Source organism: Bos grunniens, chromosome 22, assembly GCF_055505025.1.
Source record: "Bos grunniens cultivar Pamir isolate PY7600 chromosome 22, Bosgru_T2T1.0, whole genome shotgun sequence".
NCBI lineage: Eukaryota > Metazoa > Chordata > Mammalia > Artiodactyla > Bovidae > Bos > Bos grunniens.
The window spans coordinates 37,197,409-37,221,446 of NC_141186.1; the positions used below are offsets into that span (position 1 = coordinate 37,197,409).

At 40.0% G+C, this 24,038-nt stretch overlaps 1 protein-coding gene across 6 annotated transcripts in view; it reads left to right on the forward strand.

Moving 5' to 3' along the window:
* Positions 1-24,038, forward strand: part of ADAMTS9 (ADAM metallopeptidase with thrombospondin type 1 motif 9) — a 162,532-nt gene that overhangs the window by 49,963 nt on the left and 88,531 nt on the right. For 5 of the 6 annotated variants that reach the window (XR_015151362.1, XM_086367020.1, XM_086367022.1 and 2 more), the window contains 7 exons: positions 5,731-5,912; positions 6,002-6,138; positions 7,808-7,925; positions 8,175-8,270; positions 18,509-18,675; positions 18,766-18,895; positions 19,454-19,580. Coding sequence is in view for 5 of the 6 variants with exons in the window: in XM_086367020.1 (XP_086223146.1) it covers positions 5,731-5,912; positions 6,002-6,138; positions 7,808-7,925; positions 8,175-8,270; positions 18,509-18,675; positions 18,766-18,895; positions 19,454-19,580 (957 nt within the window). In the remaining variant the exon portion in view is untranslated. The remainder of the gene's footprint in view (positions 1-5,730; positions 5,913-6,001; positions 6,139-7,807; positions 7,926-8,174; positions 8,271-18,508; positions 18,676-18,765; positions 18,896-19,453; positions 19,581-24,038) is intronic. The other variant, XM_086367024.1, reaches the window with a different exon arrangement.

Here is a 24,038-nt window from a genome sequence, read left to right on the forward strand (position 1 = left end):
CCTAATATTTTGTCTTTACATGCTTTACTTTTTTAGTCCCATTTTTGATTGATGTCCTACATATAAGATAAGTGTATGTTTTGGTCTATAAGGTCCCCATTTACATTTGTTATCCTGAGAGAAGTTATTGATAGCTCTCCTTTCAATTCTCAAAATGTCCTGAATTAAACAATTACATGGTCACCTGATCTATAAGAAACATGTCATAGGATGAAATTTAAAATCAGAACCACCAAAAACAGAACTTGGGGTCCCAAAACAAGACAAAGCTTTAGATATAGATGATGCATTACCAGGCCATTGGGCCATATACTTATTTTGTGCTCTAAATTTGGCTCTGAGGTTCCTGGTGACTAGAACAAACTGGAATACAGAATTGTTATGGTCTATCAAACTAAAAAATCATGCAGATTTTTTTTTTTTTTAAGAAAGGCAAAGTATTTCCTTCTTCTTATGCTTCTGTTTTGCTTTTAAGTTGATAGGTCAAATTAAAGAATAAGCTCATAGATTTGAGAAAAAGACAAGATTGTAAACTACATATTTCCCATTTAGGCTTTGACTCTAGCAACTGCTTATGAAATCTTCCATAAATAGAATAATAAACATATGTATATTTCACCTAAGAAAATCAGTCCCTCATTTGGCTGTGAAGTTTTTTTGAGGTATTTACAGATGGTCCCCAACCTATGTTGGTTAGACTTAAGATTTCTTTACAATGGTGCAAAAGCAATACATTAGGATTCCCAGGTGGCTCAGTGGTAAAGAATCCACCTGCTAATGCAGGAAACAGGAGACGAGAGTTCGATCCCTGAGTTGGGAAGATCCCCTGGAGAAGGAAGTGGCAACCCACTCCAATGTTCTTGCCTGGAAAATCCCATGACAGAGGAGCCTGGTGGGTCACAAAGAGTCAGACATGACTTAACAACTGAGCGGGAGCACATGCAGAAGAGAAAAAGTGCTTCAGATTTTGAATTTTGGTCTTTTGTCAGGCTACTGATTTGCAATATGATGCTCATATAATGCTGGGCAGCAACATCCACTGTACTTCCCAGTCATCCATGCGATCATAAGGGTAAATAACTAATATGCTTCTAACCATTCTATACCTAGATAAACATTCTACTGTTTACTTTCAGTATAGCATTCAATACATTATGAGATAGTCAATACTTTATTATAAAGTAAGCTTAAGTGTATTAAATGCATTTTCAACTTTTAAGATATTTTCAAATTACAATGAGTTTAATCAGGACATAACCCCATACTAAGTCCAGAGAGATCTATCTTTTGAAATACTGAGAATTGACTACTGTGGGAAAGCCATTAACTAATGAATGTATAGAGATCCAATCCCATAGACTATTCCATTTGACAAAGTTGTTGATGATCGCTAGTATGGCTCCTTGGTCCATCCCATCTAACCCTTGAATAGCCTTTCAGCATTCCTCATAATTGGTCATTAGAGCCCTTCTTAAAACCCTCCAGATATAGAAAACACATTTACCTTCTCAGGCTGCCTGTTGTATCATTAGAAATTTCTTCCTAGTGCTAACCCTAATTTGTTGTAAGTAAACATAAATGTTGAGATTTTTGTTCAAACCCATTTGCAGACCAAAGTTTAACTTTCCTTATAGGTAGAATACGCCTACAATGATCTTTGCGAAATTCTCCCAAAGCTTTGGCCATGCAGCGTTGTGAATTTTCTTTGTATATGTGATTCAACTTGCCTGTGCTGAATACAGTTACTTTCATAGTAATTAATCAGCAATTTCCTTAAGTTCTTTCTATCCCTATTTGAGAAACAATATTTTAAAAGGATTTTAGTAGTTGGAAAATGTGACTAATGCTATTTTTAAAGTTACATTTTGTATAATTTTCAGTATTTGCCTATGGGGGAATAAAACTCCCACTCAGCTAAATTATTAAATTAAAACACAGATTTTTCCATGAAATTCAGTTGTCTGAAGCCCTCCCCATTACAGAGTCCATGCAGATTCAGTAGAGATCCTATTGTCTAGGATATTTTTTTAAAAGCTATATATTTTAAAGGGCAAATTTACGCTCATTCATAAAATACCATTTGCCTTCACACAAAAAGCAAATAAAGTCATAGAATGAGTTTTGAAATGGGAAGAGACCTGTCTCAAGAGAGGCACTGTGGGAAAGAGGCCAGGTCATGGGCTTTGGGTCAGGAAGGCCTACCCTGGTCTCTCAGTCAGTGTGTCTCACTTAACTGGCATGGGAACTTGCCAGGTTAGTTAACATTTCTAAACCCAGTTCAAGCAAAAGTTCAGAAACAAGGATTGTCACTACCTGCTGCACAGGATGGCTGTGCACAGTCAGCGACATATCTTGGCAAGTGACATGGTGCCTTGTATGCTAGACCAGCTCAGTTCAGTTCAGTTCAGTCGCTCAGTCGTGTCCGACTCTTTGCGACCCCGTGAATCGCAGCACGCCAGGCCTCCCTGTCCATCACCAACTCCCGGAGTTCACTCAGACTCACGTCCATCGAGTCAGTGATGCCATCCAGCCATCCAGCTCAGAGGTCAGCAAACGTTTTCTATAAAAGGCCAGATAGTGAATATCTTAGATTTGGGGAGCATCGGCTGTCTGTCCCTCCTAAACAGCTTTGCTGATTTAGTGAGAAACATACGTTGATACTATGTAACGTGTGGGTGTAGCTATATCCCAACAGAACTTTTATTTACAGATGTGGAAATTTGAATTTCATATTATTTTTATGTGATCCAAAATATTCTTTTTATTTATTTCTAAATTATTTTAGCGTGTTAAAAACTATTCTTAGCTCACTAACCATATAAAAACAGACAGTAGGCTGGATTTGGCCCATGGACTATAGTTATAGACACTTGGAATAACTTAACATTTACTATGTGGGTGGCCATGTTCAAGTGCTTCAAATCTGTTAACCGAAAAACCCTCACTCAGCCCCATGAAGTAGATATTAGCATCATCTCCCTTTTATGGGTAGGGAAACTAAGAGAGATTCAGTGATTTGCCTAAGATTGCACCATTGTTAAGAAACAGGGCTGGAGTTCAAACCTGTTTCCAGGGTCCGTATATAACCTTCAGCAATATTGCCTCACACATGGAGTGTTTTATATGTGTTCTTTACTTTTTTAAATGTCAGTTATAAAAAGAAATTTAAAAATGCTCTTTTGGTAATGGTCAGAGCAAGCAAAGGTGGACAGTGTTCCTATGTGAAACAGGAAGCCACCTGCAAATGTTAACTGTTTGCTGCTCTTGTTCAATTTCAAGAGTCAGAAAACACTTTTTATATAAGAGAATTGGAAGAAAAATATCCACTGTAAAAGAAATTATTTTCAAAAGAGAAGAAATATGAGTTACTTTCAGGCAACAGGTAAATGACCTGATGGATCCCCTGTAGTTAGTTGAAACATTAAAAAAAATTCCATGAAGTTTGTTTTAATTTGAGAAAAAAATTGAAGAGGATCTTCCTTATAAACAGAAAAACAGATTTTACAGCTATATGAGCCTGCTCTGTTATTCACGTGTCATCAGTGGTATTTTATGCATGAGACTGGGTTGCTTCGGTTCTGAGAGAAGAACTTGGTATCCAGGAAACCAAGACTGCATCTCTACATGGTACCAAAAAAGAAAACGACAGGACTCTGGGCTGTAGCTCCTGGGTAATGAAACAGAAAGAGCACAGAGGGAGAATCTGGGAAGCTTGAATTTCAGTCTGGTCTCTGCTCTTTTGTTAGCTGTGTTACCTTGGACAAAGAAAGTCCTTAACTTCTCTGAACCTTCCATCCCTTGCTATAAAAGTACCTCAGCCGGCTTTCCATTGCACAAGATATGCGTGAGTATGGGCTAGTCAAGCACACTGCTGCTGCTGCTGCTAAGTCGCTTCAGTCATGTCCGACTCTGTGCGACCCCATAGATGGCAGCCCACCAGGCTCCCCTGTCCCTGGGATTCTCCAGGCAGGAACACTGAAGTGGGTTGCCATTTCCTTCTCCAATGCATGAAAGTGAAAAGTGAAAATGAAGTCGCTCAGTCGTGTCCGACTCTAGCTGCCCCATGGACTGCAGCCCACCAGGCTCCTCTGTCCATGGGATTTTCTGGGCAAAAGTACTGGAGTGGGGTGCCATTGCCTTCTCTGAGTCAAGCACACAGGCAGATGTAAATCACATGGGCTTAATGGGGAAACAGTCATACATAGATGTTGCTGGATTATGTGCTGTTTTGCATCCCTAGATAAAGCCTTCGTGAAAAATAACCTCCCTCTACACGGTGGAGAGAACATGTTTATGAGAGTATCATAGACAGGCAGCCCTTTCTGAGACTCAGGCACTCAGCAACACCAATGAGACCTGACTCACCCATACATCATAGCTCGGATGCAGTACTCAAAACAAACAAACTGCTGGATCAGATTGGGTTGGGTTGTGCTGAAATATGATGTCATAGTCGCTAACATTTTTAGGCATCTGCTGTGTGCACTCATTTTAGAGAAGAGGAAAGCTGAATCTGTGGGAGGCTAGAACATTGTCTCTAGTCACAGAGTGAGGCTAGGGCCAAGACAGGAAACCAGATCCAACTCTGGAGCCTTACCAGCTCTGCTGCTAAGTCACTTCAGTTGTGTCCGACTCTGTGCGACCCCATAGACGGCAGCCCAGCTCTGCTAGACTGCCCTTGATTCTGTATTTTATGGTCATGGATATAGTTCCCATTTCCCAAGTCCTGGTTTAACAAAACAAAACAAAGGCAGGGGGCGGGGGGGAAACAACACTTCTTGTTGTCTGAATTACTCTGAAAGACTCACTCTAAAAACAAAAGGTAGAAATCTTTCAGTTTGAGAGGTGGCTTAGAGTAGCTACAGTATCCAGGCTGCTCTAGCTGTGGGTGGGTGAGTCTGATTTCCTCTGATTCTGTGATCTTCCCGTTTCCGTGATGCACTTGGCAAGCTGTTGACCGCTGGGAGATGGGTTATATAATTTACTCTCTGGGTCACATCTGGAAAATCCATGAGCGGGGTTGCATGCTGAGATTAAATTGTTGTGTGGTGCTTTGTAAGGCATCCTCCACACTCTTGTCACACACAAGTTAATGAAACCAGTACACTCTCTCCTGCTTCTCCTATTAAGTTTAGTCAAAATATGAGCACATCCTATTCCATCTTATTTGTAAAACAAAACAAAAAACAATAGTCATGCAGGGAGAGAGAGAGAGAGAGAAGAGGGAAAGAAATAAATGGAAATGGAATGGGGCAAGTTTTAGGATGGTCACCCACGAGAATACCATGGTACAGAGGTAGACAGGAGCATTCCACGTATTCATTTGTACCTTTTCTCCTTCTGTGTCTTTAAAGGAATGTGGATGTTCAGGGCATGGAGGACAGAAAATGACCTGATAGACCCCCGGTTTTATATTTCAGACTTTAAGTTAAATGCTCTCTCATTTTATCCTCAAAACTGCCTTACCTTATCAGAATGGTACTTTCCCATTCTACACATGGAAGGGTTGAGGCTTGCAGACATTCAGTGACTTGCCCAGGGTTAAACACTTAATGATGTTGAAGGCAGAGTACAAACCCAGATCCCCAGAGCGCTTGTCCTGGCCACTGTCACTGACTACTTCACATTTGCCTCCCTCCAAGACAGGAAGCCACATTATAACATAAAATATTATAATACATTAGAGAAATACAGTATAATACAGCCTGTGTGTTCTTTACCTTTCATCAGGCCCAGAAATGGTGGCAAGTATTGTGTAGGGCGCAGAATGAAATTTAAGTCCTGCAACACAGAGCCGTGTCCCAAGCAGAAGCGAGACTTCCGAGATGAACAGTGTGCTCACTTTGACGGAAAGCATTTCAACATCAACGGTCTGCATCCGAACGTGCGCTGGGTCCCAAAATACAGTGGAAGTAAGTTCATCTGGGGAGGTGCCCACGGCTGCAGGCTGGCACAGGGTCCAGGCACGAAAGTCACATCGCATGGTGTTTCTCCTGTCTAGTTTTGATGAAGGACCGCTGCAAGCTGTTCTGCAGGGTGGCAGGGAGCACAGCCTACTATCAGCTCCGTGACAGAGTGATAGATGGAACGCCGTGTGGCCAGGACACCAATGACATCTGTGTCCAAGGCCTGTGCCGGGTGAGTCCCAGATGGCGCTCTCTTCACTGTGTTGTCCTGCTGCCAAACTGTCACGTGTAGCTTCCTCAACACAATAGCAGCTGCTTGTGTCTGTGCGTTGTCTCCAGGGCAGTGGTTCTCAAAGTGGGGTCCTCAGACCAGCTTGAGCACCATCTGATTCTCTTTCTTTTCTTTGTTTTATTTTATTTGATTTTTTAAAATTGCAGTGTAATTGATTTACAATGTTGTACTAGTTTCAGGTGTACAGCACAGTGGTTCAATTACATTTATCTGTATGTATACATATATATATATATATCCTTTCTGTTCTCTTATTAGTTGTTACAAAACATTGAGTATAGTTCCCTGTGCTTGGGCTATATAGTAGGTCCTTATTGATTATGTATTTTATGTACAGTACTGTATATCTGTTAATCCCAAACTCCTAATTTATCCCTCCCAGCACTACGTGATTCTGATGCATGCCAAAGTTTGAGAACCACTGCCCTACATTTTTCTGACACTCTCTGTGGGGGCCTGCAAGAAACTTCCCTGTGAGGAGATTATAATCGACACTATACACAACTTCTTTACCTTAACCATTGTGCATAAGGTTAAACCCAAAAGCTTCCTGACAGCAAGTTTTAGAAATTGAATAACACATCTGGCTGATAGTAAAGCATCAAAGCACTGATTTCTTGAGGTTTGGCACTGTTTTCCTGTTCTCATCAGTCAGAAATCATTTCTTACACAGCCAGTCTCTGGGATGATGCATTTGTTCCTTACAAGCAGTCCAGGGCACACTGGAGCTCCTCATTGGTAGGACTTGATGGAAGAGTCTCTGAGCTTCACCCAACTCCTGACCACAGCTACAGTGAGGACTTCCTTGTCACTCCATGCTAGAGCAAAACATGGAGTTTCTCCTCAGAGACTGGTTCATTCGAAGGAGCAAAATAGATGAGAATGTGAACTCTGACCTCCTGGTCTTCTGGTGGTTGCCACTGATGTTTGCAGACTCTTGTGTACTCTGCTGCATTGTGTTAAGATAGGAAGACACTGAAGAGGCCACTTGGAACCCGAGGCCTCAACCTGGCAGCCTGCAGTCATGCTTTAGTCCTCCATTCATAGCCAGTGTTTAAACATAGGGGATTTCACATAAAATCAGATTTTCAATATCTTGGAAAATTGAGAAATGTCAACACTAGCCTTGTTTCTGCATGGCAGCAGTAGCCTGGATTAGACAAGGACTGCTACCTTAAGATGGGGTGTGAGCTGTTCAATGCGATAGCTCTCAGCCACTCCTTAATTTTTTTTTTTTTTTCATTCCTGAGCTGTTTTTCCACATTTACTTTACTTACTTGTAGGCCAGTGCTTCTCAAACTTTGATCTCTAGATGAAGCACCTAAGGGTCTTATTTACATGCCAGGAAATATACTCTGACTCAGTGAATCTGGGTGGGGCCTAAGATTCTGCATGCCCAACATCATTTGGGATGCTCATGGCTGCTGGTCCAAGGACCACATTTTCCCATAACAGGGATAAAGACTATTTGAGTTCACCACGCTTAAAAGTTTACAGAGACTTTAAGTTCTTGTCGTTTGGAATGCCCCTCTTTCAAAGAAACACATTATCTAAGAATTTTAACCTCTCTAATACTTACCATGTATTTCAACTGTTTTCTTTTTAAAAGCAAGCTGGATGCGATCATGTTTTAAACTCAAAAGCCCGGAGAGATAAATGTGGGGTTTGTGGTGGCGATAATTCTTCATGCAAAACAGTGGCAGGAACATTTAACACAGTACATTATGGTAAGAATTTGTTCCTAAGAACTGTGAGAAGAAAAATAGTCAAACTGTTAACATTATTAACCACATGTAATATGTAAAAGTATTTGTGTGAAACATAAAATCAGTCTTGTTAAGGTATATTACCCATCTGGCTATAAGACACCTAACAGTGAGAATTCTGATATATTCCTTTGTCGCCACCCTTTACACCATGCTTAGAGAAAATGAACCAGTCTGTGGAATGCTCAGTTTCTGCTCAATTCTTTTCAGGTTACAACGTTGTGGTCCTAATTCCAGCTGGTGCTACCAATATTGATGTGCGGCAGCACAGTTTCTCAGGGAAATCAGAGGATGATAACTACTTAGGTGAGATGGGTGCCCCTGCCTTTTGTAGGAATTCTGGTTCCATTTCCCTATACCATGTGGAGAGCTTTCAGATTTCATATATTTTCATAAAAGATGTTGATTTTGAAACTCATTATTTTATATTCCTTCATACATCATACCCTCAGTATATTGATTTAAGAGTCGTGTAGTTACACTAGTCAATATCAAGGAATTGACTCTGGATCTTAGAAAATAGAAATGCCCCAAATCAAATTTTGAAAACACTAGCCTTGTAAGTTTAGCATAAAATCATTGCTGTCTTTGAGTCATTAAAAAAAAAAAAATCTGTCCTTTGAGTAACTGACATGCCAGTGTTTTCATAAAGGTGTTACTTAACTTAATGAATAGCAGACCACAGGTGGACTTATTCAATATTTCATTATGCCTGATCATTCCAAAAGGTTCTATACTGGCAATATTTTTCTTAGGTCATTACTAACATGGCCCATCTTGCTATTCTGTAGATTCTCCATCCTTCTCTCACCATGGCCAGGATCATGATTAATTCAAATTTATTCCTGTTTTCTAACCACAACTCACCAGGAACTTTGTGTTCTTTTTTTTTTTTTAAGTTGGTGGCTCATCCCAGTTCCACTTCAATTTATTATTTTGTAAACTTTCATAAGTGATTAGGAAATTCGCCCAATCATTTTTAATTTAAAAAAAGAACATGGGGAGTGGGATAATGACAGAAAAGGATTGAGCTAGTCACTTAGCACAACCAGACTCTTCTTAGCTGTGAAAAACAGCAGGAGTTGCACTTAGATCTAGAAGAAATCAGGGCAGTCTTGCTGGGCTGCCAATTTTTAAAAGAAATGAATGGACTTTCTTATAATGCCTAGGCAGGGACTCTACTTATCCATCTTGAATACAGCCTCTATAGAGGCTCTACAACAAATTCCTCTGTTGTAGCATTTTCTGCAATGTCTCATTGTTCATTCAGTCAGCCACTTATTTAATATGTGCCAGGTCCTGTTCTAGGCATGATAAACAAACTGAACAAAAACATTAACAAATAAAAATCTCTGTCTTCTTAGAACTTACTTTTTAGTGGGAAGAGATAGATGATAAAACAATAACTTAATAGATAAGCAAACTATATTCTGTTAGAAGGTCATAAGTAAAATTAGAAAATAGAGGAAATTGGGATACTGAGGGTGGAGCAGGAACAGTAGAATTGAAAATACTTGAATTGTAGCAAGTGATAACGGATATCTGGGGAAGAGCATTCTAGGCAGAGGGAATAACCAGTATGAAACCCTTAAAAGCGTAATGCGTCTCATTTGTTTCAAGGATAGAGGGATGCCAGTGTGGCTGGAGCTGTGTAAGCACAGAGGAGAGTCCCAGATGAGTTTAAACACGTATCAGGACTAAATCAGAGAGGACCATATATAACTGTTGAAAGAACTTGTATTGTAAGAGACAAGGGTAGCTACTGGATATTTTGAACCAAGGACTAGCATGATGCAGTCATATTTACATTTTCAAAAGAGTACCCTACTTGTTACACTGAGAATGGCGGGATGGTCGGGGGGAAGGCTAAACAGGGTAGAAACAGAAAGACTGGTTAGGAAGTTACTGAAATAATCAAAGAGTTGCTAGCGGTTTGGCCCCAAATGGGAATAGTATAATTGGCATATAAAATAGTCAAATTAGTCAAAATCTGGATATCTTTTGAGGGTGGAGCCATCATGACTAGTGGGTGGATTGAATATGGTATGTGAGACAAAGAGAAGGCTCAAGGGTGACTCCACAGTTTTGACCTGAGTAGCTGGAAGAATGGAGCCACTATCAATTCAGATGAGACTTGTTTCTTATATATTTATGTGACCACTAGTGTTTTAGGATCAGAAGCTGCGATTTTGTATCTTTAGCTCAAGATATAAAGCCTTTACATAATATGAACTGAGTACATGATGGCTGAGTTATTGAATAACCATCGTTCACTCTATCTTTACTGAGTATCTTTAATGGGGATGGAATTATGATGGAAATATATAAACTCTTCCTTCTTTTATTTGTTTATCTTTCTTTCTTTATTTTTGGGTGTGCTGGGTCTTTGTTGCTGTAAGGACTCTTCTTTAGCTGTTGAGAGTGGGGGACTACTAGTTAGGGTGCATAGGCTTCTTATTGCCGTGGCTGCTTCTTGTTGCAGAACACAGGCTCAGCACGAGGACTTCAGTAGGTGTGGCATGTGTGGGCTCAGTAGTTGTGCCTCCTGGGCTGTGGAGCACAGGCTCTATAGTTGTGGCTCACAGGTTTAGTTGCTCTGCAGCATATGGGATCTGCCCGAATCAGGGATCAAACCCATGTCTCCTGCACTGGCAGGGAGATTCTTTACCATTGAGCCAGCAGGGAAACCCTCCTTCTTTTAAGCATGCATGCTAAGTTGCTTTAGTCATGTCCAACTCTGTGCAACCCTATGGACTAGTCAGACAGGTTCCCCTGTCTATGGGATTCTCCAAGCAAGAATACCGGAGTGGGTTGTCATTTCCTTCTCCACTTCTTCTTTTAAGAAAGACTATTAAATCTTTCTTGGAATCAGTTCTCAGTGGTCACATCAGCTTTTCCACACCCTAAATACTCAAAGGAGTGGTGCCTTTTAAAACAGTTAACAAAGTTCTTGGGGATCCTTTTCAAATTATTTTTGGGGAATCCCACATTTTTCCTTCAACCACTGTACCAAATGGGTCAGGCATTTTTCTTCGTGGACTGGGTTATAAATTAGGGCCTATGATTGCTGTGGTCTCACTACTTCCTAATTAAATCCAGCAGCATTGCATGTAGCCTCCGTTATTGGTTAATTTCCTGAGAGCCAAATGCCATGTTGAGCCGTTCCTTTCTTCTCCTCAAAAAGGAGAAGGATTCTCCAGTGTTCTTCTCCTTCTGGGGAAAAATACCCTTTTAAGCAGTGGCCTCAGTTCAATTCATCAGCCAGGTTGGGCACCTAAATTAGGGAGGACCTTCTGATATCCTTTTATGTCTCACTAGAGGTTTCTTAATCTCCTTGTAAAGAATAAAATTAAAGAAGATTTGTCATCTGGGAAGGGCAGTTTGAAGTAGTCATGGCTCTTTAATGGAATATTATGGGAAAGTTACCTGTTGGTCAAAGAACGTCTCTCTGGAAGCAAATGAAAAGTGCAAGCAAAGATGGTACGTCACAGTTCACCGAGTGTGAAGGTTAAGACCTCAGAGCCTTTGAACCTTACAGTGGTTTCTTAACAAGTTAGGAAGAGTATGATGTTGTTATCAAATCTGGCGTGTGTAAATGTTTACTCTCGGTTTGAAGGAAGGCACAGCAAATGCTCTAAGAAGATTTTAAAGGCCCCAGTTGAGTCTTGCTGGAGTCCAGCCCCAGCTGTTTCGTTGCTAAGCAATCATCATTCTTATCCCTCATATTTTTTTTTAAGGTCAGTCAAGGCATACTCTTTTGCATGTGTTGGTGAAGAAGCAGTTTCCAGGAGAGAGGGCCTTTGTAGCCTCCCAGCTCTGATGGGTGAAATGGGGGGGAAACCAACCCAGGAAATTAGCTCCCTAATCGCATTAGTGGGAGGTTGGGCAGTAGACGGTTGTTTTCAGGAAACTATTTGTTTCACAAGGTACCGAAGCAGAAAGCCTCTGTGTCAAAGGTCATCCTTTCAACATAGACCCCTCCCTCCAGTTGGGTTAAAGCCAAGTTGCACCCAGTGCTACCATCTTCGTATTTCTTTAGGAGAAAAAAGGAATCATTTCCATAGTGTTTATTTGTCTCCAGGATACTAACCTTTGATGAATAGTGTCAGCGGGAAGACAGGAATCGATTCAGTTCAAGATAAAGCAGGAACTCCATTTCACTTGATGACTCCTATCTCCTTTCCTACTCACCATTTGCTGGGATAAAGAGCATGCAGTGAAGGGTGAAATGCCCCAAAGTTAGCATAAGCATGCAAGGAAGCCTGGAGATGTTGGAAAAGGTCCCCAGAATTAACCTAGGATAGATGATTGCTCTTTGAATACAGACAGAACTGGATTACCACTTAATTTACAGAACTGGCCTTGTGACATCTCATTTCCCCCTTTTCAGTGAAGCATCAGCTGGGTAGCTAGCCTTCGACTCCACTTGAAAGCGCTGGGTGATTTTGCTGGCAGCACATCCTGCCACTGCCATGCAAGTGCCCACATCAGGAGGCAGCCTTAGGAGGCCTGAGGTGCCACAGAAACAACCTCTTCTCCAACCAGTGACCCATTGAAACTCCTGCATTTTGCATGACTGGTGGGTCTCATGCTGCAGGAGCTGCGGGGAGACGAGGTTGTCAGAGGTTTATACCGATAGGAGAACAGTTATTTGGCTGAAAGCTCTCTGTTCTTCTTGTCACAAATGTCAGGTTCAATCAATCACTTGTTCTTTCGGCGTCGTTGATTGAGCACCTACTATGGGCTGGGATCTTTCTTAGGCTTATACAAGCGCCTTTTTAAGTGTTGACTTTATTTAAAGAGGCTCATGCAATCTAGCAAAATCAACAACTAAATTTTTTTTTTTTTAATCTGTAGCTAAATGTATTTGCTTTCAATTTGCACGTAAGGTAAAGAATGCCTGAAGTCATTCATTGATTTCATGGACATTTGTTGGCTTTCTTCTTGAAAAACTGGTGATTGACAGGCTCTGGAGATACATTTCCATGATTAGAAGTCACCTGGCCTCAGAAAATATTTTAATAATATTTAAGTCATGCTTTTCTTATCCATAAATTAAGCATCTATAAAAGTGTGATGAGAAGACAGTTCATTTGAAGGCATTTTGATCTGCCAGCTACCAAATCCTATATGTACTTTTTCAAAATTTACAACAATTCTATAAGAAAGCTGGGCTTCCCTGGTGTCTCAGATAGGAAAGAATCTGCCTGCAACGTGGGAAACCTGGGTTCAATCCCTGGGTCGGGAAGATCCCCTGGAGAAGGAAATGGCAACCCACTCCAGTACTCTTGCCTGGAGAATTCCATGGACAAAGGGGCCTGGTAGGCTACAGTCCATAGGGTTGCAAAGATTCCAACAGGACTGAGTGACTAACACTCATTTTCACTTTATAAGAAAGCCCTTATCCAGAGGAAGAAACTGAGGCTTAGAGAGGTTGAGAAACTTCCCCGAGGTCACACAAGCAAAGTGGGACGAATTAAAATCCTTATGGGTCTGATTTCAGATATTATACCTTTAACCACTTCAGTTTATTGCCTCCACATAGAAAAATGTATAGCTGACCTGGGGATGAACATGACTGGAAGTCAAGGTTTATTGGTGGGAGTGAATGGTGAGGTTGGAAGAATAGGTCAAGATAAGAGAGTGATGCTGAGGAGTTTGAACAACATTCTGTTGGTAGTAGGGACAATCAAATGATTTTGAATCAAAAAGAAACCAAGATCTTGGATTACCTTTTTTAAAAGATTGTGTTTTTAAAGGCTTTGTTTCCTGTGTCACCACTGTCTTCCCAACCATTTCAAGTGAAGGCATCTTACTGTTCCCTCAGGGCCAAGATAAGGCTTATTTATAAGGGTAGAAATTCTGGTAGGTGAAGCACTGCTTTAGGGACCAAATTTGATGCAGTTCATTCTTGAGCCTGCAAAGAATAGTCTTTGCATCCATATAGTGCCCAGTGGGGTGAACTCTGTGAGGTTCCCGTGTCTACAAAAACAAGAGCCCTGCTGCCACTGAGGCACAGAGTCTATTAAGAGCTACATCACAGCCTTCATTCATTTCTACATAAAAGTACGATATCTAATTTCCCTAAATCCTCTCAACTGCTTCTGCATATGCATTGCTTCTGGTCTGCATGGCAAAAGACAACACATCTCCTGCATCAGTGAAAGACATGTTAGGATGTGGCAGGTGCCTGGGAGAGCTTGGCTTCTTCCCAGAACCAAGACAGATGTCACTAATGATGCTGAGACATGATGCTGAAAAGAAATCCTGTTCTCCATAGTTTCTTGAGTGACTAGTACCAAATGATTCACATTGGTGTCTGGGAAGAAACCTATTTGCCAACTCTGAGTTAAGTTTCCACATTCCTTTTATTCACCTAAATATTTACGTGGCCTGTGTGTTTTAAAGGTTCCCTCCCTGCTGAGATATGCTAATTGTGTACAACTTACAAAAGAGAAGGGGCCTCTTCCTAGTATTTTGTTTAGAGCTCAAATGTTTTGTAGTTCTGCTTTCTTGAGTACTTCTTACATGTCAGGCTCAAAACATGGAATAGTTCATTATTCAAAGAGCAGTTGTACTGGAAAAAAAAAAAGTGGTACTTAAAAATTTTTGTAGTAACTAAAAGTGAAAGTTAGTTGCACAATCGTGTCCAGCTCTTTGCGATCCCATGGTCTGTAGCCTGCCAGCCTCCTCTGTCCTTGGAATTCTCCAGGCACGAGTATTGGAGTGGGTTGCCATTTCCTTCTCCAGGGGATCTTTCCAACCCTGGCATCAAACCCAGGTTTCCTACACTGCAGGCAGATTCTTTACCAACTGAGCTAATAACTACTAGGGAGAAAATATGATTGGGATATTATTTGATTTTTTTTCATGATATAATTGGGATTTTGTCTTGAGAAATTAAAAAGTATGAAAATAAATTTTATTTTTTTCTTACGTTCAACAAAATTACATTTTGATTTTAATTATGCTCAGGTTTTTAGAATGGAGAATATGTCAGTGGATAAATATTTTTGCCTAAGTTTTTTAGTCAAGTTATATGACATCAGAGTGGTACATTCTTTGCTTAAAGTTTGAGCTCAACAGTAAAATCTGAAAAGGAGTCATTTTTTAAAAAGCTTCCTGAGATTTTTTTAATTTACTTTCCCAACAATCTCTCTTGACATTTGGAGAACTAAATTATTCCTTCTGAAGCAGCTGTCATCTCATCTTCTTTGTCCATTTTCTTTCCTTTTCTTAAATGTCTGACTGGTCTAACTCTGTCATGTTCTCAGTTGGCCAGTGTTTTGGCACTTGACTCAAGCTGTTCTCTAACATTACTTTTTCAGCTTCACTGATTATTTCATCTTTTGCAATATTTGCAGTAGATTCATTCATTCTCCCCCCCTAAAAAAAACCCTATTTTTTGAGCATTCTACCATGTGTTCTTTCAGAAGCTGAGATATAACTATGAACAAAACAGTCCAAAAATCCTCGCTTACATTCTTTTTCTGGGAGAGTAGAGAGAGCATAAACAAAGTGCTATGGAGAAAAATTAAGCTAGGAATTGTATAAGAAGTTTGGATGGAAGGGGTTTGAAGGTTAAAAACAATGATCCAGGTAGGCTTTACCATGCAACAAATTATCTCATGATCTAGTGACTTAGAATAACAAGTGTAAACAGTATACAAGTTTCCATGTGTCAGGGATCTGGCAGCAGCATAGTGCTTCTGGCTTGTGGTCTCTCCTGAAGTGGCTGTGAAGACTTCAGTTAGGGCTGTGATTCTATCTGAAATGGGGCTAGCAGGTCCCCTTACTGGATGCTTCACTTAATTGCTCTTGGCAGAAGGCTTTGGTTCCTTGCTGCCTTTTGCAGAAGGCTTCTCAATGGAACTGCTTGAATATCTTAACAACTCAGCAGCTGGCTTCTCCCAAAGCCAGAGATTCAAGGAAGAGCAAGGTGGAGCCCTAATGCCTTAGACCTAGCCTTGGACATCACAGTATCCTAGTGATTATATAGTCAGTGCAACTCAATGTGGGAGGGGACAGCACAGGGTGTGAATATAGAAGGCAAGGATTGTTGGGGCCATATTGGAGGCTGACTACCTCAGTGGGTCTTGCCAAAGAATTGATATTTGAGCGTGATAGTGGTCATGGATTTTCAATTTCAACATCTGTCAAAACGGGACAACAAAGATTCAATAGGTTCAACTATTGAATGAAATATAAAGAGTTATTTGGGTGGGAACCAGTTTTATAAATGTTCATTTCATTAATAATATATTTTTAAATCATACACTTTCTTTTTTTTAATTGAGGTAACTTTGGAAAAATGGTTTGGGTTCTCAAGATCATGGCTGAAATTCTGGAACAGGAACTATGAGGTCTCTGTGTTTATGTGTTCATATGTGTCTGTATGTGTTTTATAGATGTGTGATATTGCCAAAAGTTAATTCATAAAGGAGCTCTATTTAATTGACTTAAAGGAAATTAAATACTCAAAAATAATCAAAAATACAAAATAATCAGGTCAGAATAAATTTCAGGCTCATGTTATCTGAAAAATGTTCAGGACAAAATTGATACCTGGTATTGAATGTGGTTTAAGCTTTTTGGTGTGAGAAAACTAAGATCATGGCATCTGGTCCCATAACTTCATGGCAAATAGATGGGGAAATAGTGGAAATAGTGGCTAACTTTATTTTTCTGGGCTCTAAAATCACTGCAGATGGTGATTGCAGCCATGAAATTAAAAGACGCTTACTCCTTGGAAGGAAAGTTATGACCAACCTAGATAGCATATTCAAAAGCAGAGACATTACTTTGCCAACAAAGGTCTGTCTAGTCAAGGCTATGGTTTTTCCAGTGGTCATGTATGGATGTGAGAGTTGGACCATAAAGAAAGCTGACCTCTGAAGAATTGATGCTTTTGAACTGTGGTGTTGGAGAAGACTCTTGTGAGTCCCTTGGACTGCAAGGAGATCCAACCAGTGCATCCTAAAGCAGATCAGTCCTGGGTGTTCATTGGAAGGACTGATGTTGAAGCTGAAACTGTAATACTTTGGCCACCTGATGCGAAGAGCTAACTCATTTGAAAAGACCCTGATGCTGGGAAGGATTGAGAGCAGGAGGAGAAGGGGATGACAGAGGATAAGATGGTTGGATGGCATGACTGACTCAATGGACATGAGTTTGGGTAAACTCCGGGAGTTGGTGATGGGCAGGGAGGGCTGGCCTGCTGCAGTTCATGGGGTTGCAAAGAGTCAGACACGACTGAGTGACTGACCTGAACTGTACTGAACCTAGAGAAATATTATTTTCTGTTCTGTTAGTTCACAGTCAGATGATAATTTGGGTATATTTAAATGTTTGGGTATATTTGTTGTGTTTGACATTATTATCAGAATAGCATTCTTATCATTCTTAGGTAAGGTAAGGTAAGGTGAAGTTACCAGGAGTTGGTGATGGACAGGGAGGCCTGACATGCTGCGGTTCATGGGGTCGCAAAGAGTTGTACATGACTGAGTGACCGAACTGAACTGAAGTATAGGCAAAGAGTTATACATGATCAGGATTTTCTAAGATTGGATTAAATTTAGTTGGGTAAATTGATTTTGTTAGGAATGGGCTAAGACAAGACTGGATTTGATTTCTCTCTCCAAAGTATTCTTGAAATGCTACTTTGACAAACAGATTGAGATGAATTTCTTCACCTGTAAGTGATTTGTATTTGCTTTTGAGATCTTCCCTGATAGCTCAGTTGGTAAAGAATCTGCTTGCAGTGCAGGAGACCCCAGTTTGATCCCTGGGTCGGGAAAATCTGCTGGAGAAGGAATAGGCTACCCACCCCAGTATTCTTGGGCTTTCCTTGTGGCTCAGCTGGTAAAGAATCCACCTGCAATGTGGGAGACTTGGGTTCAATCCTTGGGTTGGGAAGATCCCCTTGAGAAGGAAAAGACTACTCACTCCAGTATTCTGGCTTGGAGAATTTCATGAACTACAGTCCATGGGGTCGCAAAGAGTTGGACACGACTGAGCGACTTTCACAATGTTGGCTTCTAATATTATGTAAGTTTCACATGTACAACATTATATTTCTACTTGTGTATATACTACAGCATACTCACTACAAAAAATTTAGTTTCCATCCATCACCATCCAGTTGATCTCCTTACTCTTTTTGCCCTACCCCTGGCCACCCCTGCCAGTTCTCCTCTGGTAACCACATTCATTAGTTCCATCTGTAACCCTGTAACTGCAGGGCTTGTATCACAAACCCCAGTCTAATTAGCACTCTTGTATTATATCTCAGCTAATTTTCAAAGGCACCATGAAGGGTGGGTGTCTTTATCTCCACTTTAGAGATAAAGAAATCAAGACCAAGTGTAGGAAAGTGATGTCCCAAGGCCACATACTTGGGAAGTGGCAAAGCTCGGATTTGAGTCTGTGTGTGCCTGACTGAAAAGTCCACATTCTTCACATTCTATCGGCCTATCAGTGTGTTCTTTCATTTTGCAAACAGAAAAATGGCAACAAATCAATGATTTCTCTTTTCTCACCACCAGCTTTATCAAGCAGTAAAGGTGAATTCTTGCTCAATGGAGACTTTGTTGTCACGATGTCCAAAAGGGAAATCCGTATTGGGAATGCTGTGATAGAATACAGCGGGTCCGACAACGTTGTGGAAAGAATCAACTCCACAGGTCGCATTGAACAAGAACTTCTGCTTCAGGTAAAAAGAGCCATGAGCCCATGCCCCTTTTCTAATTCCATGAGTTGCCAGGCCCACATCCATCCTCTCCATTTTCTCTACGCATTCCAGGTATTGTCGGTGGGAAAGTTATACAACCCCGATGTGCGCTATTCTTTCAATATTCCCATTGAAGACAAACCCCAACAGTTTTACTGGAACAGTCATGGACCCTGGCAAGCATGCAGCAAACCCTGCCAAGGTATCTACTTCTAGGTTGAGTTCAAGGGATTTGACGTGTTTTTTAATTCTTTATTTCTTTCTTTTTTGTGGAGGCAGTTCTGTCTGCATCCATTTTCTAATCTTTCTCTACCTCTGTCTGGTCACTTTGGGCTGGCAAGTTGAACTATTTAAGGGATTTAGGACATGTTTGGTTTCCTCACCATGTGTGAAGCCAAGCAAAATCAGCTTTGCCAAATTGATTTTACACAGACATAAATTTAGTAGTCATATTATGTGCAATTTATCTGGTTTCCTTTTGTCTAATTTATGAGTTGGCAAACTACAGACAGTGGGCCAAATTCAAGTCACTTCCTGCTTTTATAAATAAAGTATTATTGGAACACAATTTTTTACATACGTAAGTGGCTGCTTATGCCCTATAACAAGAGTTTAGTAGTTGCAATAGAGATCATATGGCCCACAAAACCAAATATATTGACTATCTAACCCTTTACAGAAAATGTTTGCCAGTCTCTGGTCTAAATAGTTGATGGAATAGGTTACTTTGTCTGAAAAATATTTTTTCCTCCTTGCTTAGGGGAGCGGAAACGAAAACCTATTTGCACCAGGGAATCTGATCAGCTTACAGTTTCTGATCAAAGATGTGATCGACTGCCTCAGCCGGCACCCATTACTGAACCTTGTGGCACAGACTGTGACCTGAGGTGAGGCCAGTGTTTCCTCATGGTCTTTATTACTGAGTTGTGAAGGTATTGCAAGGAGCAGGTGGGATATTAGTCTTAGGCCCCTTTCTTGTGTTTCAGTGAAATAAGCTTTAGTCAATTTTCCATCCCTCTGAAACTGATTATCTAAGACATATGCCTGCAGATTTCTTGTTCTTTTCCTAAGAATTAAAAAAATAGCTAATAGAGTATGGCAGCTGCCCAAGAAAGTTCTCATTGGACCCTCACAACTTGCTGCATAGGTATTATGATGACTGAGTTACACTGAATGCAAAAGTTTGTGATTTTTTTTTAAGTTTGTATTTTTTTCTGTTTGAAAGACTACAGAAAAGGAGAACCTCATCCATCAAAGTACCTTTAATAGTCAGTATCCACCCAGAATGTTTATCACCAGTATAAGAAGTTTTATATACATGAATGTTGCAATGCACTAAGGTAGTCATGGAAAGAACTAGAGGAGGATTTATATACAGATAGCAACCTGCTCCAGTACTCTTGCCTAGTAAATCCCATGGACGGAGGAGCGTGGTAGGCTATAGTCCATGGGGTCGCAAAGAGTCGGACACGACTGAGCGACTTAACTTTTCACTTTCATGCAGACAGTTCAATATTTAAGAAAAGTATGAAATTTTAGGCTGCAAATGGTGAGTGAGTAGAGAATTATAAAGTTTTTCTATTTTCCTGCAATTGACCATGTCATGTTTGAATGTTCACCAGCCTAGGGTTTGCATTGTATAGTCTACATGTCCGTTAAATGCAGGTAAGATAAGCTGGTGCTTGTCCTCCTTTCAGAGAAGAAATTACCAGCAGGGAATAGTTTGGGAAATTGTTAAGGTCCCATCATTCATAAATATCAAAATGAACACAGAAATATTTAGAAAATAGTGATATTCAATATCACTGAACCTAAAAAATGCCAAGTCCTATCAAGTGGTATTGTCAGCTCCTAGGGCTGGAGTAAAGATTATTAAGTACCCTCAAGGCTCTGAGAGAAGAGAGGAGTGCTGTGATTAGCTAGTTATGTCTGGCAGTATTACGTTAGGCAGTATTAATTCGTTTTGAGTTATGTTCGTATAAACTGATTGCTTCAGTCAGTGGAGTTAAATTAGTTAAATTAGACTTAAAGTCAATTTTCAAAAAATAATTAGCTAATTGCTGAACTGCAGTAATCACTAAAACAGGGAAAAAAGATTGAGTTGGTAAATAGATTGCTTGATTTAACCTTATTAAATTGGGAAAGATGATATCAGATTAGCCTTATTTCAAATTATCACTGAAAATAATAATAATTAACTAGTATTAATTAGTACTGTGAATATCATTCAGCAGTAGAGTCGACCATTTACTAAGAACCATATTTAAACATTATGTTTTGATTCCTTGCTTGGGAGGATCCCCTTGAGGGGAAAATGGCAACCCACTCCAGTATTCTTGCCTGGAAAATTCCATGGACAGAGGTGCCTGGTTGGCTACAGTCCTTGGGGTCACAAAGATTCAGACACAACTGAAGTGACTGAGCAAGCACGAATTATCCTAATATTTGTATATTCATTGTTATATAATCTTAATTAACATCCTACTTATTTATATATCCTATAAAATTAATACATTAATTCCTCAAACAGCACAGTGGTGTAAGTAGTATTATTATCTTCACTTCAGAAATAAGGAAAACAGAGTCTGAGAGAGGTATGTCAAAGGTGATATTCTAAATTCCCCATTTGGAGAAAGGTACCTTTTTTCCTTTTTTAATACTAACTTAAAAAAACTAAAAACCTAAACTCTCCTGATACCAAAGGAGACGAGTAGCTCAGGGAACAGGCTTGAATGATGATGGCACCTCTGGCTGATTAAAGAAGAGGAAGTGAAGGAATTTTAGCCTTGCTTTTTGGTACAAATATCTATGGTAGAAGTGACACACCTTGAGGATAATAATTTAGAAATAAAAAGAAAAAATTGTAAGTTTACTGCTAGTTTTCACAGCCTTATAACTAGACAGGTACATGCTCACATCTTAAGTAGAAGATCATGTTTGTTTTTTGGCTGCACTACAAGGCTTTTGGGATCTTAGTTCCTCAACCAGGACTAGAACCCAGGCCCTCAGCAGTGAGAGCAGAGTACTAACCAGTGGACCATCTGGGAATTCCCTCGAAGATCATGTTCATTTGTCAGCATTCAAATGCATATCTTGCTGGTGTTTACAGATTGTTGGAAGAATAAAATTATCCACTGAAAAATATGCAAATGCAGAAACAAGTTTAAATAAGCATTACTGTCTTCTCTCTGTCAACCTGAAAATTGCTATTAATTTATACTAATTGTTGCCAAGTATCTGTGTGCAAAATGGAAAAATAGTAGAGAGGATTGCACTGGTTGCTGAAACTCTTAGTTTTCCCCAAAACATTTTTATGGAACACTAGTTCAGCAAGATGATCCAGAGCAAACCAGCACGTGAGAAGAATTACTGTCTTCTCTACTATGTGAAGATTTGTAGCTTAGATTAGCGATTTGAGGGCCCTGAGAAGTTCTGCAATCGAAGAACCTACTTATATCAGTAGTTTCTCAAATTATTTAATGCCATAATGCCCCACACACCCACAGAGAAATACAGTTTTTTTTTGTTCCCATTTATTAACAAACACTTTGCCTTTCTGCAATATAAATTGTCACATGACATGAATGAATGAATCAAAACACTGAAGGTGAGATGACTTTCCAGGTGAGAATAAATTAAGTGAGTAATAGCATTTTGAGACCTTTCCTAAGGCAGTACTGTGACCTTTCCACAGACTACATTCTCTGCCCGAATTCCGGGGATTGTGTGAATATCAGGGAAACTCTAGTACACTGTTCCGAGTCCAAGCTGCTAGTGTGCTTTCTTGTGGGGAAGGGAGGAGGATTCCTGCCTCCCTTTTCCAGGATGGAAAATAACCTTTCCACAAGGAAGTGATGATGAAGGCAAAGAGAAGGTAACCAGGAATCAAAGGGCAGATGGAAGTTCCAGATGCCTCTGTTGAACTGGTCCATGTTTCTTGGCTCACTTCCTTAGGGAAGTGAGAGTTTGCCCAGATTAAACTTTGACAGGATGAGATAAAGCACTGTTGTACAATCCCCATATAACATTTTCCGGTTAGAACAAATCCTCCAAATACTATGCCACTCTCATAGAACATCTCAGTAGCCCACTTTATATGCCAAATGTAGAAGTGGGTCAACTCTGACCTACTTTTGAGCATTTGTGAGAAATTCCAAGATAAGCGTGTGTCCAGTGCTCCTCATTTCTTCCTGAGTGTAGATGGGAGAACTCTTAGGGCTTTGGTATTTGACGAACCACCGAGTTTCTGAGCAGGAGAAAGTTAATGATCAAGAGTGAAATCATCCTTTTGGGATTGCTAAATTTGATCAGCGTAACATGTCTCAAGCTCATTTATTTAGACTGTTCTATTCAAGTAGTTTTTTTTTTCTTTTTAAAGCACTAGCCCCATTGCTGGAGTGTTAAAAGAGCTACTTGATTTATCAGTACATACTGAGTACCTCCTGTGTGCCAAGAAAGGCTTATTATATGTGCTATGATACAAAGTTGACAAAAGTTTGTAGACTCAAATCTAATTTTAAAAGTGAATAATTGTGGGGCTAGAAGGGATAGATAGGTGGAGCACAGAGGATTTTTAGGTCCATGTGATACTATAATGGTGGATATGTTTCACTATGCATATGTCCAACCCATGGAATATATAGCATCAAGAGTGAACTCTAAGGAAAACTGTCGATTTCAGTGATAATGATGTGTCAACAAAGGTCCATCAGAGTGACAGATGTACATTCTGGTGGGGGTGTGTTGATAATCAGGAGGCTGTGCATCTGTGGGAGCAGGGGTGTATGGGGCAGGGGTGTGGGGAAATCTCTGTACCTTCCTCTCAGTTTTGTCATGGAACCTAAAACTGCTCTAAAAACAGTAGTCTTTAAAAAACAGGTAATTGAGTTATATATATGGCCCATACAATCTTTATTCACCAAGTAAAGTTTATGATACTTGAATTTCAGTTATAGTTCCAATTAAGTATTTAATTAATGGCAATCCATTCCTTTATTAATTCATAGAATGTCCATTGAGCATTTTCCAGCACGTGGCCACCTAGAAGTTTCTGAGGGAATGTTTCCAACAGTTGTTCATTCTCTGTTAAAAAGTAGCCTACTTGACAAACAAAATGCTGGGTTGCATGAGTCTTTTAAATATAAAATTGTTCTGTTTTTTTGCTCTGTTGAATTCCATTTTTTTTTTTCTTTTTAGTTGCTTGAATTTCAGATTGACTGTATTGGGGGAGAATCTTCATAAAGATAGAACCTCTGACTGTCATTTTGTGACTTTCATGCATGTTGGCAGTGATGAAAAATACATGGAAATGTTGGTTTCAAACTGAATTTCAGTGACTGACTGTG